We start from the raw sequence: 17,763 nt of genomic DNA, 5'->3' as shown, positions 1-17,763 counted from the left end.
GCAGGGGACGATGCTGCTGGAGCCAGAGCCTTGGTGGCTTTGTAGCTCCTGTGCCTGGCCACCTCAGCCCGAGGCAGCGTAAGCGAGGGGACAACCCCGTGTCCTCCCTCGGGGGCAGAAAAAGTGATTTAGTTTTACCGAGGCAGGTATTCCCCCAAAGGGACTGCAGCCCACGGAGAGGCCCGCACCGGGGCAGGTGAGATAGGTAAGAAGCAAGGAGTGGCAGGAGGAGACCAGAAGCTCCCGCCCCACGTGCCACCCGCTGCCTCACCAAAGGGACAGTGAAGGATGGAGTGGAGGGTGGTGAGGACACAGGGAGTGGAGACCACAAGGGGGAAGAAAAGGAGGTGGCTGGTGTCGAGCCTGGGGAAGGAAAGGTGTTTCCCCAAGGACACCTTTTTGTTATGTCTTCTTTGCTTCTCCATGTTATGTCTTCTTTGCTTCTCCATGCCTGGATCTGCAGGGCCCTTCCACCTTCTCCAGCGGTTCCCCACTTCTATAGTCAATGGCTCAATGTCTAAGTGGAAACCAGTAACGTGTGGTGTCCCTCAGAGGTCCATACTGGAACCAATACTATTTAATATCTTGACAGGCTGGAGGAGTTGGGGTTGTTCAGCTGGGAGAAGAGAAGGCTTCAGGAAGACCTTACAGCAGCCTTTCAATATATAAAGAGGGCTTGTAAGAGATGGAGACTTTTTAGCAGGACCTGCAGTGACAGGGCAACAGAGAGAGAGCAGGTTTTGATTAGACATAAGGAAGAAATGTCTTGTGATGAGGGTGCTGAGACACTGGACCAGGTTGCCCAGAGAAGCTGTGGATGCCACGTCCCTGGAGGTGCTCAAGGGCAGGGCTTTGGGCAACCTCATCTAGTGAAAGATGTCCCTGCCCACGGCAGGGGGTTGGACCAGATGCTCTTTGCAGGTCCCTTCCATCCCAAACCACCCTGCGCTGCCCGGGTGCAGGGGAAGGCACGGGGGAGGAGGCAGAGCCCCAGCCAGCAGACTCACTCCCACCCCGGGCGGCACAGGCTCCGCCCACCCCGCCCCGCACTACAACTCCCGACGTGCCCCGCGGCTGGCGGCTGCGCCTGCGTACCGCGTGGAACCTTCCAGGCGGCGGGCGCGGTGCCTGCTGGGTAGAAGACGGCCAGTCACCTGGACGCCATTTTGTGGCGAGGGAGTGAGGGGTTGTGTGCGTGTGTGCCTTCGGCGGCCCAGGGTGGCGGTTAGCGCTGCGCTGTGTGCTTGCGGATCGTGGACAGCGTCATGGGCTCAGACAAGCGGTGAGCGCGGGTGGGAGAGCGGGCGAGGAGAGAAGGGAAGGGGGGGATGGATAGTGGGGGGGATGGATAGTGGGGGGGTGGGCGGGCGGCCCCGCGGGGTGGGTGATGGTGGGGGGAGGTCGCTGCGGGCTCTTCTTGTTCTGAGCTGGGCCCGGTGTACCACGCAGCGTGAGCAGGACGGAGCGGAGCGGCCGCTATGGCTCCATCGTGGAGAGGGAGGATCGTGATGAGCGGGAGTCCCGGAGCCGGCGCAGGGACTCTGACTACAAGAGGTCCAGTGAGGAGCGCCGCGGTGACCGCTACGATGACTATCGCGATTATGATAGCCGGGACTACGACAGCCGAGACTACGACAGCCGCGATAGCCGAGACTGCCGAGACTACGACAGCCGGGACTACGACAGTCGCGACAGCCGGGACTGCCGGGACTACGATAGCCGTGATTGCCGGGACTACGACAGTCGAGACAGCCGAGACTACGATTGCCGGGACTACGACAGCCGAGATTGCCGAGACTACGACAGTCGCGACAGCCGAGACTATGATAGCCGAGACTATGATAGAGACTACGATAGCCGCGATTACGATAGCCCTGAGGTGAGTGGGGCGGGCGAGCCGGGCCGGAGCCTTGGACGCTGCAGTGCGGGGCAGCTCTGGCCGCCCCGGTGGGAGGGAGGGGGCCGAGGTGGGCGCTGGTGGCTTGGCCCCAGCCTAGGGTCCCGGTGCCAGGGGAGCCCCGTCCCTGGGGCCGGGGTGGCATCCTGGGGGTTTACTAGGGTGAAGGGGTGTGTGTGTGTGTGCTTTAGCTCAGTGTTGCTGCCTTAGGCCGTCGGGACCAAACCTGAGAAAGGTGGTCGTATGGGGAGTTGGCGGTTTTGTTATGCTTTGTTTTTATGGCATTGCTGGGACACGCAGCTAGAAATTGTGGTGGTTAATTCTGGGCGCTGGCTTCTCAGAGGGAGCGGGAGCGCAGGAACAGTGACAAATCAGAAGATGGATACCATTCCGATGGCGACTATGGAGAGCACGACTACAGGAACGACATTAATGATGAGAAAGAAAGCAAAACCATCATGTTACGTGGCCTTCCCATCACGGTTACAGAGAACGATGTAAGTAGCCAGAAAGGGGCTTTGCTTTTCTTGCACCTTGGGAATTCTGCAGCTTTATGATGGCATGTCTGTGCGGTAATTGCTGCTGCCATTTTGTTGAAAGCTGCATCATGGTGGCCCCCTCTCCAGTGTGTTGGTTGCACTGCCATTTTGAATCCTGAAAGGATTTAAACTGTCACTGTTAAGTAACAGAGGTCAGTTGAATGTTAAGCAGTTTCTTTCAGACGGAACAATCTGTAATAGTCTGTTTTCACGCATGTTTGCATGGTTTCCTTAAGAGTGGATTTTACAGTAGCTGTTCTTTTCTGCTTTTTGGTATAGGAGGGAATAGGCAGATTTTTTTCTTCTTCCCTGCCCCCAGTCCTGGGAGAGGGGAGAGAGAGAGGAGGTATTTGAATTTTTTTCTGGTCCTTATTGATGCCAGAAGCTCTGGCTGGTGGGGTTACACACAACCGGGCTCCTCAGCTAAGTACGGCCCCGCACAGAGCTGCTTTGTGTGGGTACGGCTGTGAAGTCATAAAATGGCTGCCGTCAAGCTGACGGAGCAAGTACACATGAGCTGGCTGCATGGTTATCTAACTTCTTTTGACAGGAAGATATCGAAGGTGATCAGCTTTGAGCTTTTTAAAATTATTTTAAATTTTTTTTTTGTTCCTTACCAAATTATTTTGATTACCGATATGCAAGCCTACAACTATTACTTGAGGGGTGGGTGGGAACCCTGTAAAAGCTGAGCTCTTCCAGTTGTCAGACAGACTCCACCTCTGCCTCAGCAGTCGATGCACAAAGATCTCACACACAGAGAATCCTTTTTAATCATTGTGTGCTGGTCTAATATTTTCATAAGTGCTTGATAAAATGTAGGCTCCTCCTTCAAAATGAGACAACCCAGTCAAACGTTACGCAGAACATTTCAGAACAGCTTTTGTTTCTGAGGTGTTAATGTTGTAGATCTACAGTTGTGCAAATAACTATAGCATAATTTATGGGAAAGCTGAATTCTGGACTCATCTTTAGAGTGTAGATGATGCATCTTGGAACTAGTTATTTTCTTAATGTTACTTTGATGCTTCTGATTGTGTACATTTCAGCTTTTCCCACTTTTTCATGAAAAAAAGCTACTTGCACTGAAGAGGTCAGCTCCAGTCACATAAACAGACAGCTTTAGATCAATTTTGACTCTGCTGAGCAGCCCTGTTGTATGTAGTGTAGTATGAGTTCTGTAAGAGCTGCTAAAAACCTCCTTTTGTCTTCTGCTCTGACACAAAAAAAATTCGTTAATGTTTAATTTTCCTATATGCCTCTCCACATTAATTATGTAGCCTGTGCCACAACTGAGGCAGCTTTGTTGTGGCTGAAGAACTGACATCTCTTCAGCTTGTTCTTTGATGATGCATTCTTCACAAATGTATTTTATCCTCTGAAAAACAGAAGGGGAACTGTTAGAGGATGGGAGCTGTAGCACGAGGCTTAAGAATACATACATCTTGGAGCCTTACAGTATACCATTTTTTTTTTTTTTTTTCCTAGGAGCCAGGGGTATTTAGATATGCAGGGAGAGGGATGCTAGCAGTGTTCTTAATAAAAACTTCAGAGCAAGCATGGTATTTACCAAAGATTCAGATTCTGAAGGATCCTGTGGCCTAAGTGAAGATGACAGTTGGTTTTGTGTAGCAAAGGACTGTGTGGGTTCTGTGGTGCTCATCAGTCTCCTGTTAAGTTCTTCTTAAAGGCTTTCTTCTTCTCTGAAATAGTGTTGAGAATGTTATGTTTCTATGTACTGTAAGGTAGGTTGCTGCTGTGACTCTCATAGCCATCTGCCAAGATGTGAAAATTTAACTGTCTGATTAAAATCTCACACAGATTCGGGAGCTTATTGAGTCCTTTGAAGGTCCTCAGCCTGCAGACGTGAGGCTGATGAAAAGAAAGACAGGTGAGAGCTCTTAATCCAGTTTTTGACATCACCTTCCTCTTCCCTAGCCCAAAAGAGTGTCCAGAATTGTCCCCAAACTGCAAGCACATGCAATAAAAATAAAAAAAAAAATAAAAGGTTTGCCATGGCTAAGGAATGTGGCTTTTTGGAAGACTTTTAGATAGCTGGTCAACATGTTAAAAGAAGTCTGTCTACAGGGGTTTTTGTTAACAGGTATTGGTAAGTAATACTAGTATAAACCCATTTAATAGTATGTAGTCTGTTGCATGGTTACCTTTAAACATGGATTCAAATTGAGTGAAATGTAGCCAGTTAAGGGAGCTTGGTTCCTTGCCATGGCAAAATAACGAGCAGATCCCAGCAGTTGACGTCGCATTTGTAAAGCTGCTTTGTCATGAAGTAATGAAGCAGTTGGAGAGAGATTCACCTGTTTTAAAGGAACTGACTAACACAAGTATCCCGTCTATATCTGAATGCTGTCTCTAGGTGTAAGCCGTGGTTTCGCCTTCGTGGAGTTTTATCACTTTCAAGATGCTACCAGCTGGATGGAAGCCAATCAGGTTGCTTCACTCACCAAGTCTAGATATTCCTGAAAATGGAACAAGTCTGTACAGTTAAAAAAAAAAAAGGAAAAAAATAAAGGTGGAAGGAGTGGTTTGTTCCATAACAGTGATTTAAAAGAATAAAAGCTTTGTATATATTAAAATTTGTAACAGTAGGACAAAATACCAGGTAACATTAGGAGAGAAAATTGGCTATTTCGAGCACTCACTGGTAAAATGTGCCATTTGTTTTAAATTACTTGGTTTTGATTTAATTTGCTCCATGAAGGTTTAGTAAGTAGTCCTTAAAAAATCCTAATATATCTGCCTGATGTTTCCTTCTCTGTCACCAGAGAAAGTACCAGATCTCTGCATTACATTGGTAATGACCCTGAAAGAGAAGTACCAGTTCATGGCAATAGCACGTTCCCCCAGTTAAAGGGGGGGAACTGGCTCTTCTAGAGGAAAAGTATATTTATTTCAACTAAATTTGGTAGAGAGTGAGTGCTCACATATGTTATGCTGTGTACTTTGGCTTTTTTGGAGTATGACTTGATAAGGAGCCAAAATGCAATAAGAGTCCTCTAGTTTATTTTCCAGTGAAGTTTTCCTGTTGCACTGTGAACAGTTGCACTGGCTTTTGCTCCTTTTTGAATATTCATAATCTGTTTTAACAACAGAACTTAAAAATACTCTCAAAGCGAGCAAAGAGTATCGAAACTTTCTTTTAAAACTGAGTATTTGCTGTGAAGGTCCCTGGGCAGCATGAGCAACAGTATTCTGCTCTGTTGGTGTTACGCATAAAAAGAAATGGCACTGTAATAGGATTCATAGGCGGTTGGTTCCAGCAGATGGAAGTTGTGGTGTGCCTTGTGCTGGAATAGGTTGTATGTGTCCCATACCATGGGTGATTTGCCCAGCCAGAGAGCAGCGTTCAGGTTTTATTTTCCTGACATGCTGTTCAGTAAGGTTGTTGGATGCAGTGGGAAGGCTTATATCAAGAAATCAATGCTGAGCATATTTTCAGAAATGAGAGAATTTTAATATATACAAAGCTGTACTGATGCATAATTTATTGAAACATACTCAAATTCACTCCAGTAACCAGCCACCCTAGTAGTAGGGAAAACACAGAATCTCCCCAGCAGCCCGGTTGCTGACTGTTAGATGAAAGAATGATGTATTGCAACTATGCCAGCAGCTTTGTTTCTATGTGTGCATATCCAGTGAGTGCTGGGCCCTCCAACCCTCCCTCCTGCCGGTAGGAGAAATGGCTTTGCCCTATTTAGTTGTGCAGAATGTGAGAGCCTTATTCATGCTACGTGCTAGATCTATGTCAGACGCTGTTATCAGAAAAGCTACTGGTCCTGGCACTTCTGTGGTACCTGTGCAGTAAGCCAACCTGCTATAAAAATAGTTCTTCTATCATAAACTGTCTGGGGTTCAGCTTCTAATACGCGCTTCCTCAGACGTACTTCCACCTGTTTGACTAAAATATGTTAATGGCCATATTTTGAAAGGGCATTCTGCATACTCACACTTGGCAAAGTGTGAGGCTGAGAATCAAGGCTTCTTAAATAAATGTAAATTCCTAACTCTAAAATCAGAGTGAGAGGACATGCTGAAAGCATTATGAACTTTTCCTACCCCTGGAGAAGCTTCACTTGCAGTCTAGTTACTCATTTTGGAAAGCTCATGCCTGAATGAAGAACGCAAATCTCTCGTGCAGGCTTCCAATTGAACTGATGCATTAGTCAAAGGAAACCACTCTGAGTTACGTTTCAGTTGATGGCACTTGTAATCCAGCCTCCAAGATGTTTAAGCAGGGTCCCTTTGGGAGGAAGTACTGTATTTGCAAAGGGACACTTCTGAAGAAAGTGCTTGGAAAAGTAATCCAAATGTGGTTGTTAAAAGGTCTGGGGTGTTTGGAGTAGGGAAAGAAGTGAAGCAGTCACCTAGGACATGTTTAAAATGTCGCTCAGTGCTATACCAGAAGTGAATAGATACGTTGGGGCAAAGAGACTCCTAAAAATGTGTTAATCCTGAACACAGCAGGTTAGGACTTTGTCTCCTTCGAGACACTTTCTGGTTCCATGTCAGCGTTTAGCGTTTGGCAGCTTTTTCAACACTCCCTGATTCCGTTTATCTTTGCTCCACATCCCATTCTCTTACTGCCCTCGTCCTCCTCTCTGCAGGATTGGATGGGCAGGGTGTAGGTGGCGGTGGTTGTCCTCCACATCCTCCCCATATGTTGTCCATTTAATTCAGGAGCACTGATTCCTCCGAAGGGTGCTCTGCCATGGGAAAATGGACGTGTGTGCCTCGATACAGGAATAATTGAAACCACTTTTTTTGCAGAAAAAGCTGGTGATTCAAGGGAAGCAGATCGCGATGCACTACAGCAACCCCAGGCCTAAATTTGAGGACTGGCTTTGCAACAAGGTACAGTGCATGTTTTTATCGGAGAGAGTTTGTCTTAGCTTCAGTGTTCTTCACCAGCCCAGTGGTTTGAACAAAGTGATAACGTGATTCAGACCCGCTTGTACTGCTGGTCCATATGACATCATAGGATTAGTAAGACACAGGAACGAAAAGGTTTTGTAGCTCTGGTGGCAAAGTAGACGGAGTGACAGAGGTGTTGCCCCAGAAGACACAGAGGTTGGGCAGTGAGCTGAACTAGAATATGAAGTCATTAGGTGATGGCTAATCTAGTGTTAAATTGCTGCTGGTCTGCTACATACTGGTGTGCACTCCCCCTAAGTGGAGATGATTTAGTAAGATGAAGACCAGGCTGGTTTGTCAGGCTTTAACTATGCTTTTTGCTCGTAAAGATAACTTATTTTCCAGCCTGTGTTTCATTTTAACATTGTGCTTTTTAAAGTAGTTACTATGCCTGGGACTGTAAGTTGATGACCACATAGTTAAAATAACTAATTCAGGAGGACTAGGGAAAAGGTAGCTGGGATGTTCTGAAAAGCAACTGTGACACGGACAAGGGTGGCTTTTGTTGTTCTCTGGTGGGTTTAGCTTCATTGTGTTACTTTGTGTGAATGTCTAGTTTTCCTTACTATACATAAAATGCCAATATTGTTATAAATTACCTGAGTTCTTACTAGGCTTCTCTTGTTCCTTACAGTGCTGCCTTTACAACTTCAGAAGGAGGCTAAAATGCTTCCGCTGTGGAGCGGACAAATTCGGTATGTTACATTGATCTCTTTGGCTGTGTTTGATTTTGTGGGAAGCTTCCTGTCCTATGTAGGAAACAAAGTTCAGTGTAGATCCTGGGCTGGCTTGTGAAATGCTGCGTTTGAGTGAATGAGCCATATTGTGATTAAAATATTTTCTTATTCTTGTGAAGATTCAGAACAAGAAGTACCACCTGGAGCAGCAGAAGCCGTTCAGTCTGTGGATTATTACTGTGATAGTAAGTTACCTTTGACTTATGTATAATGTGACACGTAAATACGGGTACTGAAGTCCTTCCTGTACCTCAGACTGCCCACTGAAGAACTTGGAAGTACTTTGGAAAGCTGTTATGTGCGCAGCTAACACCATACTTTCTTTTCTCCTCAGCCATCATTCTCCGAAATATTGCTCCTCACACAGTAGTGGAATCCATCATGACTGCCTTGTCTCCGTATGCATCTCTGGCAGTCAATAATATTCGTCTTATCAAAGACAAGCAGACTCAGCAAAATAGAGGCTTCGCATTTGTGCAGCTATCTTCTGCCATGGTGAGGGCCTTACTGATGTATTGGAGAGAAACAGCTTGTTAATATGCTTTTGTAGGTGAAGCATTTAGAGCCTTTGAGCTGTCTGAAGGACTGCCCCAGTTCACTGAGGGTTAATTGACAGGCTGTGTCAAAGCCTTTCATCATTAGCTACAGTTTGGAAAGAAGGTGGTGAGATGTGAGCACATTGGAAAGCTATTTTCATAGCATGGTGCTGTTCTGGATTCAAGGCTGCTAGCTTCGTGCTTGAATCACAAAAATAATGGTCTGGGATCATATTTAATTCACAAAAATTAAGGTCTGGGGCATGTAATGTGGGAGAAGGTTTACAGAATTGGGCTTTTTCCACCTTGAGGAGGGGAGCCTTGCTGCTCCCTGCAGCATCCAGTGGGATGGCGTAGGGACAGCAGAGACGTACTCTTCTTGAGGGTACACAGGGATAGGACAGTAAGCAACAGCCATAAATTGAAACGGGAAATTGCAATGAGGTACAAGGAAAACCTCTTAACTTTGAGAGAGGTCAGATACTGGCACAGAGTCCCTGAAGGGTGGTAAAATCTCTGTTCCTGGAGGTATTGCAGAGATCTGTAGATGTGGTGCTTAGGGACATGGTTTAGTGATGGGACTTGACAGTGTTAGCTTTACAGTTGGTCTCTATGATCTTAAAAGTTTTTTCCAACCTAAATGATTCTATATACCAAACTCAATCAGCATCATGATCTGTTTGGACCTGCTTTAGGCAGAGTGGAACAATTTGTTGTTGGATGAAAACAAGTGCCTGATATCAGTCTCTGCTGGCCTCTCTTTTGGAGTAATTTGGGGCAAACATCTGCTTTATAAAGCCAAGATTTTAGAATATGTTTAATATTCAGCGACCTAGGGAAACCCACGCTGTTCGCACATGGGCTTTGATCGGTCCCGTCGTGGTGTTCTGCATCTGTATGGTTTGAGGAGATGGAGGTGTTCTTACAGCTTTAGCTGCTTTCAGTGACTATATGTGAAAAGGTGGAGCTCGGGAAACTTCTGAATCCTCCTCAGTAACCTGCCTTTCATAATAATGTGTATTTCACGTTGTAGGATGCTTCTCAACTGCTGCAGATTTTACAGAGTCTTCAGCCACCGTTAAAAATTGATGGCAAAACAATTGGTGTTGACTTCGCAAAGAGTGCTAGAAAGTGAGTTGCAATAGCTATTGATTATTGATTTTATCCCTTGTCCTTCTGTTTATATAAGAGATTTCTTCTTGTCGCCCAGGCTTTTATTAAGATTACTGTCACGCCAAAGTTTTGCTTCCCTTAAGTGTCTTGTGTTGCATGCATCCTGCTCTTCACTGTGTGCAAAGAGAGTGAAAGCAGCGTTTTCCTACCACCGCTATTTCTGGTCCTCTGAAGATAACATCGTAACTGCTTGTGTACGCAGCATGCTTGTTTCCTTGGAGACCTAGTGGCTTGTTACTGACTGTACAACAATGAACCTAAAGTTCCTTTACTTGCCAAGCAGTGCTTTGGCTCATTCATTACAATCGGAATGTTTTATAACTGCCAAGAAGTCCACGTGTAAGGGCAGGCTCTACCTCCTTGCATAGCAAGACGCTTCAGAAAAAAAGCAGTATTTACTCAGATGTGTGATTTTTGTGGTTACAGAGACTTGCTTCTCCCAGACGGTAACAGAGTCAGCGCCTTCTCTGTGGCAAGTACGGCCATTGCTGCAGCTCAGTGGTCATCCACTCAGGTATGATTTGGAGGCTGTTGCTCATACTCCTGCTTTTCTGAACATGAAAGTGTAGGGCATATAATTTCACTGCTGGCCACTTACTTGAAGTGACCAAAGCTGCTATGACAGATCTGCTTTGACAGTTATGCTGGAGCCTAAGCAGTGTTGAAATTCTTAAATGCAGTAATTTAGCTGTCCCTGACAAAAATTACCTGCTTGAATTTCAGCCACAGACTGGAGAAGGCAGCACCCTTGACTACAGCTACCTCCAGTCAGGACAAGAAGGCTACACACAGTATGCTCAGGTTAGTAGCGGGAGTTGTGCTTTAACCAGTAGGTTGTTGTAATTTGGGTATCTGCTCATCTTGTGTTGTCATTCGTTTCCCTTTGCAGTACTCCCAGGATTATCAGCAGTACTACCAAAATCAAGGAGGAGTGTTGGACACAGACACAGCTACCATATCAGGTAGTACTTCCGACATGTGGGAGATGCTGTTGTTTGTAACAATAATTCTGCAGTAGTGGTATTTTACCTTAGCCTTAATGTAACTTTGCTGTGTAAAGGGAGACGGATTATTTTGCTCTCCGGATGTCTGAGTACATGTTACTGGAGAAACATAACGAATTCGTTCCAGTGGGACCTCTAGTCTGCAAGATGAGAGAGCAGCCTCTGTTTCAGACTGTTGACAAAAGCCTTGACCTCATGATAACTACGTAAGCAGCTCTAGACAAACCTAGACAGCTAGCAGCTGTCAGAGGCCAGGAATCACTGACTTGGGAGCAGAATATTTCCTCCTGAAAAGGAAACTTCCTTGTCAGAGTAGAAAATACCCACTGTGTATCTGTCTCCTTTTGAATGTTTATTGCCTTGTTTGGCTGCTGGAGCTGGAATCAGGAGCTGAAACTGTAAACAAAGTAATTTTAGCCCTAGGATGAAGCACTGTTCTACAAATTGGTTGGCTTATCCCTTATTGCTCTCTGGCAGGAGCTCCGGTCACTACCACGACAGCTGCAGTTGTATCCCAGAGTCCTCAGTTATACAATCAGCAGACAAACTCACCTGACTCTCCGGTAATTGCAGCACTAATTACTCCTTGCTTTCAATGCCAGGGTTATGTGGGATATCTGGCTTAGCTGTGGCCTTTGCTCTTTAAATTGGGTGGTACAGCAAAGCTGCTGAGCCATCCATGGGTTAGTCACAGTGCTTGTGGTCATAAGTCATCTGCTGTTTCTTTTCTGTGATAGTTTTGGTCTTTGTGAAAGGCAAGTGCTAGGTGTACTGGTGAAGAGGAGCTAGCTGTTGTATGCGTAGTGCGGGCTGCTCATGCCTTGGCTCACTCTCCTTGTTTTCTTGCACCTCAGTGACAGATTTTCTAATTGAGGTTCTTGGTTTTGGGTTTTTTTCAGACACAATCAGCACCACCTACTACTAGCACTCAGGCACAGACGGCTCCCCCAACTGGTGTAGTCCCTGGAACCAAGTACGGTAAGCAATCGGGAGTTGTTCTTGGGGACAGGTATCTGTCACTGCATAGCAAGAGTGAGACTTGGCTTTGGCTGAGTGCTCTATTATCAGGTGTCAGTGGTGAAGCTGTCCGTGGAGAGTGTGTTTGGCACAGGTGATTAAGATCCCTTTACAGGCATGTCTCCCATCGTGGCTGCTAATAATCTCAGAATTTTACCTGAAATGTAGAAACATACCTGTCTGAATTCAACTGGAACGACCATGTCCCGCACTTTAATTTTTTTACAGCTGTCCCTGATACTTCCACCTACCAATATGATGAATCTTCAGGATATTATTATGATCCTATAACAGGGCTCTACTATGATCCTAATTCCCAGGTAAACACAAGTTCTTCCCACCTGTCTTAACCGTTAAGGTATATTAGTTCCCTGTCTCTCAGCATATGAGTGAAATTAACTTTCTGAGATGCACAAAATACTGAACGTAGCAGATAAGTCTCAGCGGTGTACCTAGGGCTGGGGACTTGACTTCCCTCTGGTGTAGCCCATCGTTTTTCTTTCCTAATTTTTCTCCGTTTGGCCCATATAGGATTAGCACTTCTCACAGACACTGTAATTGAGCTATTTCATTGCGGAGTGCCCAGCAAAGTGCACCCAGCTCTGGGCTCTGGTGGGTTGTCTCTTGGGAGAGGCAAAAAGTTCTCCACAGTGCTGTTGGGCAGAACGCCTGTGTGTGGGGACAGAGGCTTCAGCCACGTCATGCCGCCTTTGTGGAGTCCGGAAAGCTTGTTTGGACTCTGCAAAACGCCTTCCCATTTGATGCAGTAGTCCAAATCAGACAGCTTGCTTGGGTTCTCCCTTGGACACTTAGCTCATATGAGGCATTTAACTGTGACACTTTTCCTCTCTCTGGCAGTATTACTACAATGCCTTAACCCAGCAGTACCTTTACTGGGATGGCGAAAAGGAGACCTACATGCCTGCTGCAGAAGGTATCACGTACCAACAAACAGCTACCACAACCACCACCAAAGAAGTGAAGGAGAAGAAAGAGAAGCCTAAAAGTAAAACAGCTCAACAGGTAAAAGGCAAAATGGGATTGTAACTGGGCTGAAGTCTTCTGTGGAATGGGATAATAGTTCTCCTTTTTCATGACAAAGGAAATCCTAGGTTATTTGATGGGGTGCATACCTGCAATTTGCAGGCATCGTAGAGGGCTGAGGAGAGGTGGAGTTGGCAAGGCTTCAGTGCAGAAATAAGCTCAGCATAGGAGAAACGCATATGGAATCATGCCAGGACCGGTGGGAGTATAACCGAGCTGTCACTTAGAGGATTAGATTGATAAGAAGGGTTTACTACAGTAAAACAAGCAAGCTGCGGTGCCTTTGAACACTGCATAGAGGGAAACAGCTGCACTACATCCAGTGTCCTGTGATTTAAAAATAAAAGGTAGTGGGTTGACTTGTTCTGGAAACTGTATGCAAGATTGAATCTGTGTCGCAGGAGATTGATAGCTGTGAGGGGAGCTGTCTGAACAAGCCACTCTGCATTTCAGATTGCTAAAGACATGGAACGCTGGGCAAAGAGTTTGAACAAGCAGAAAGAGAACTTCAAGAATAGCTTCCAGCCACTGAGTACCAGGGAGGAGGAGCGGAAAGAGTCAGCGGCTGCAGATGCAGGCTTTGCCCTCTTTGAGAAAAAGGTGAAGGTGCTGGCAATATTGTGCAGCAGGGTGTGGTATGGCAGAGAGCTTGGTGCTCATGGCATTCTTGTTTCATCCAGGGAGCTCTGTCTGAGAGACAGCAGATATTGCCAGAGGTGATGAAAAACGGGGACGATGAAAATCCACTGAAGGTGAGTATGAGATACCTGACAGAGGTATTCCCAAAAGTTACTGCTAAATCACTTTAGAGGAGACCTAGTGGATATTTGCTTTCCAACCTGGACTTCCACAGCATCATCCGTAAAAGCTTGTAGTGGTTACAGTGGTCTGGTGCAAGTGCCATAGGCCGGGTGACCAAGAAACACTGAGAAAAGCTGTAGCCTCAAGAGCTCAGTTGAGGTTTTGAGGTTTCTAAAAACACTGTACTTGAGTTATTGTTTGGCTAGCGGGAGCTAAGTCTTGCAGCCACTGTAGTATGTGGTTCTTCTGAGTTGCATTTCATCCTTAGTAATGAGTGTGATGTCTCTCCTGTGCACCAAACACATCTACAGCCTCTGTGTTGCCTTTCTGGGCACTCCACTGAACTGTGGTGACACTGTTGCACTCCCCTTATTGCTGTCCTTCTTTTCCAGCGTGGCCTCGTGGCTGCCTACAGTGGTGACAGTGATAACGATGAGGACTTACTGGAAAGAATGGAGAATGAGGAAGAGAAGCTGACTGACTGGAAGAAGATGGCTTGTCTGCTGTGTAGAAGACAGTTCCCAAATAAAGATGCTCTGATTCGGCACCAGCAGCTGTCTGACTTGCACAAGGTAGTTGCGCTATGCTGTCAGGAAGATGCTTGGTTGCCGTAATTCAATGTGTAAACCAAAGCCATGATGCACGTTGCTGTTCAGAAAACTTCCTCTTAAAGCAAAAATAGTTGGAGATGGATTGTTGCCCTCCCAGAAGTCAGCTACTTGGGTAAAAAGAGCTGTTGTGCATTTTGTGTTGCTAATGTGAATCTCTTCTTGTTTCAGCAAAACATGGATATCTATAGGAGATCAAAGCTTTCAGAGCAGGAACTTGAAGCCTTGGAACTGCGTGAGAGAGAGGTCAGTGTTGAGATGAGCAGATGAGTAGCTAATGGAAAACCTACACAGATGATATGTTGAGCTCTCCTTATCCTGACATGTCACTTGAGATAATCCTTGTAAGCCAACCCCTTCTTGGGTCAGGGTTCAGAGTTGTCCTGTTAATGTGGAGAGAAGTGTCCCATATGCCACAGCTATTGCTTAGCAGGGAAGAGTCCTTCCACCTCCAGCTCAGGGCTGCCAGTCGGGGACTAGAAGCCTTCGAGTGGCACTCAGGAGCTAATCCAGGAGGTGCTAGGGCCAGGTTCTTCCTACCCCAGTGCAGCTACTGGTGTGCTCCAGGGTCTTGAGTTTGAGGTTCTCCTTTCTGTGGTGGTACCTGAGCCATGTTTTAGCAGGCTGCAGTGAACAGCTTTCTATAATAGCAGGCATTTAGCTTACTTCATAGCTTAAAGATGAACAAAAGTGTCTTTAAAATCAGTACTAAATCTGGTTACCTCATGCAGATGAAATACAGAGACAGAGCAGCTGAGAGGCGGGAGAAGTACGGCATCCCAGAGCCCCCTGAGCCGAAGCGCAAGAAGGTCTATGACGCTGGCACAGTGTATGTATCTGAAAGCTCCTCAGAGATTGCTTCCATACACGATGAGCAATTAGGTTAACGCCTCTCTTCTTCCTGCAGTAATTACGAGCAGCCCACCAAAGATGGCCTTGACAACAGTAATATAGGCAACAAGATGCTGCAGGCCATGGGCTGGAGGGAAGGTTCGGGCTTGGGAAGAAAATGTCAGGGCATCACAGCACCTATTGAGGTGAGTAGGGATGGATGCTTCCTTGATGAGGTTTGGTGCCTTTTTTAATGCAGAGCACTCATCTGCTGAAGATCTCTTGGGGAAGAAACTGTCATCCACAGCAAAGCTGCCTCTGTTCACATTAGCTCCCGCCTCTGTTTGCCCCATCAGATGCTAAAGTTGGGGCAAAGCTGGGACTTGGCTGTGCTTCCTTCCTTCTGAAGTCTGCTCCTGAGGCACTGTGGCAGCAGGCCTGCAGTTGAGCTGCGTACCCCAGTGCCGCTTAGGGCGGGCTGCCCTCCCTCCAGCTGTGGGGTTTCCTGCTTTGTCTGCTCAGGGTTACGCTATTGGGAACTCTGTTCTGTGCAGGTTCGTTTCAGTGGCTGCTGGGGTGAGGTCAAAGCGATGAGGCCAGCAAGCATGAGATGATGTGTGCAGTCTGATCTCTTGATGTCAGTCTTTATGACTGTGTGGGATCCCTAGGGGAGTGTGAGAAGCTGGCTGGACAGATGGGTGGTTCTGTGGTGTCCTGTGAGGTGGCGTGGCTTCTCGCTGCAGAGCTGAAACCTGTGTCTCTTTCCTTGCAGGCCCAAGTACGAATGAGGGGAGCTGGCTTGGGAGCCAAGGGCAGCTCCTACGGTGTCTCCACTGCAGATTCATACAAAGATGCAGTGCGGAAAGCCATGTTCGCTCGCTTCACGGAGATGGAGTAACACGCTCTGGCCCACAAAGCACTTGTTAGCCAGAACTGACTGTTAAACTCTGAAGCCTTGGTGGCCTGGCTGTATTCTGGTTATGGTTTAGAGTTGACCATTTCATTCCCTTGGACTTGTCTCCCCTCTCAGCATGTAACACTTCCATGAGCAGATTGTTTGAACTGCCCCGACTTCATGCTGGAGAGCTCCTCGTTAGACCAAAGGGGATGCCGATCTTTATACGGTCCTGTATATAGTGTAATGTATCTTGTGTTTGGAGCGTGTTGTCCGGGTGCCACTCCCGCCCTCTTGAGCAGGGGCAGGACCTTGTTAGCTGTGGTTTCACACCGTCTCTGCTCTCCTTTTGTTGTATTGTCTGTCTGTTTCGTTTTTTTGTTTTGGCAAACTTTCCTGTACATTTTGTATGATACATCTTTGTATAGATTTTTTGAAGACTTTGATTCTAGTTGCCAGTTTGGCTCATTTCCAAAAGAAATACATCCAAAAATGATCCTATTTCTGTTTCTCAGTGGGTGAATGAAGAGTAAGTTGCCAACGCTACTTGTCCTTTCTGTGGTTCTGCTTCTTCCTTGATGAGACTTCATCCTGGAGTCTCTGCTGCACCAGCACTCCCTTCTGCTTCTTTTCATCTCCACACCATGCTGCGCCTTGTTCCGAGTGTCTTTCTCGCAGCTTTGACGTGGATACTGGCTGGTGGAGGACCAGATCTCCTTGTATCCCTTCCAGCTATAGCTATGGGAGCAGGGGAGGACCAGCAGAAATACCTTCAGCAGCTTGCACATCCTGCTCAGGAGCCCCGTGGTGTTTCCAGCTGGTTCTGTGGTGGGCGATGGCCTGGAGCGGAGGGTGGCCACCCTGTGTGGCACTTCTGGGAGAGGCCTGAGCCTTTCCCCCTGGAGTAGCCTTTCCCCCTGGAGTAGCCTTTCCCCCTGGAGTAGCCTTTCCCCCTGGAGTAGCCTTTCCCCCTGGAGTAGCCTTTCCCCCTGGAGTAGCCTTTCCCCCTGGAGTAGCCTTTCCCCCTGGAGTAGCCTTTCCCCCTGGAGTAGCCTTTCCCCCTGGAGTAGCCTTTCCCCCTGGAGTAGCCTTTCCCCCTGGAGTAGCCTTTCCCCCTGGAGTAGCCTTTCCCCCTGGAGTAGCCTTTCCCCCTGGAGTAGCCTTTCCCCCTGGAGTAGCCTTTCCCCCTGGAGTAGCCTTTCCCCCTGGAGTAGCCTTTCCCCCTGGAGTAGCCTTTCCCCCTGGAGTAGCCTTTCCCCCTGGAGTAGCCTTTCCCCCTGGAGTAGCCTTTCCCCCTGGAGTAGCCTTTCCCCCTGGAGTAGCCTTTCCCCCTGGAGTAGCCTTTCCCCCTGGAGTAGCCTTTCCCCCTGGAGTAGCCTTTCCCCCTGGAGTAGCCTTTCCCCCTGGAGTAGCCTTTCCCCCTGGAGTAGCCTTTCCCCCTGGAGTAGCCTTTCCCCCTGGAGTAGCCTTTCCCCCTGGAGTAGCCTTGTCAGCGCTGTCCAGGTGGGCACAGGAATTGTTTAGGATGGAGCAAGAGCAGCTCTGCCACCCCTTACGCAAGCTCCTGTGGGGACCGGCTCCTTGTGACTGCCTTGCAGGGGCTGGGCTGAGTCCTGCTTTGCTTGCTGCCAAATCTGCCTCTGGCCCTTGTATCACGGGCTGGCCGCTGCCTAATTTTGGGGCGATGCCTGGCTCCGGGTGAGCCGAGGTTGGGGAAACCCTTCACCCCTGCCTCCGGTGCCACAG

General features: G+C 47.4%; 1 protein-coding gene across 1 annotated transcript; it reads left to right on the top strand.

Moving 5' to 3' along the window:
- Positions 1-1,122: 1,122 nt before the first annotated feature.
- Positions 1,123-16,518, top strand: RBM5 (RNA binding motif protein 5). Its single transcript, XM_054837966.1, has 24 exons — positions 1,123-1,282; positions 1,450-1,879; positions 2,239-2,394; positions 4,258-4,327; positions 4,814-4,887; positions 7,228-7,311; positions 8,006-8,066; positions 8,228-8,293; positions 8,443-8,603; positions 9,678-9,775; positions 10,244-10,331; positions 10,541-10,618; positions 10,707-10,779; positions 11,299-11,384; positions 11,721-11,799; positions 12,067-12,158; positions 12,697-12,861; positions 13,336-13,482; positions 13,563-13,634; positions 14,076-14,255; positions 14,463-14,537; positions 15,023-15,120; positions 15,199-15,328; positions 15,895-16,518. The coding sequence occupies exons 1-24, from the start codon at positions 1,266-1,268 to the stop codon at positions 16,018-16,020; spliced, it is 2,706 nt and encodes a 901-aa protein (XP_054693941.1). The 5' UTR covers positions 1,123-1,265; the 3' UTR covers positions 16,021-16,518.
- The last annotated feature ends 1,245 nt before the right edge of the window (positions 16,519-17,763 follow it).

This window comes from Grus americana, chromosome 11 (assembly GCF_028858705.1).
Source record: "Grus americana isolate bGruAme1 chromosome 11, bGruAme1.mat, whole genome shotgun sequence".
In the NCBI taxonomy this organism is placed as follows: Eukaryota; Metazoa; Chordata; class Aves; order Gruiformes; family Gruidae; genus Grus; species Grus americana.
This window is presented reverse-complemented; position numbering and strand designations above follow the sequence as displayed.

What these genes read in the sequence shown, in the direction of transcription:
- RBM5 (XM_054837966.1), top strand. An exon ending in GCGATTACGATAGCCCTGAG is followed by an intron (nt 1,880 to 2,238) that starts GTGAGTGGGGCG and finishes CTGGCTTCTCAG; the next exon opens with AGGGAGCGGGAGCGCAGGAA. An exon ending in AGCTGTCTGACTTGCACAAG is followed by an intron (nt 14,256 to 14,462) that starts GTAGTTGCGCTA and finishes TTCTTGTTTCAG; the next exon opens with CAAAACATGGATATCTATAG.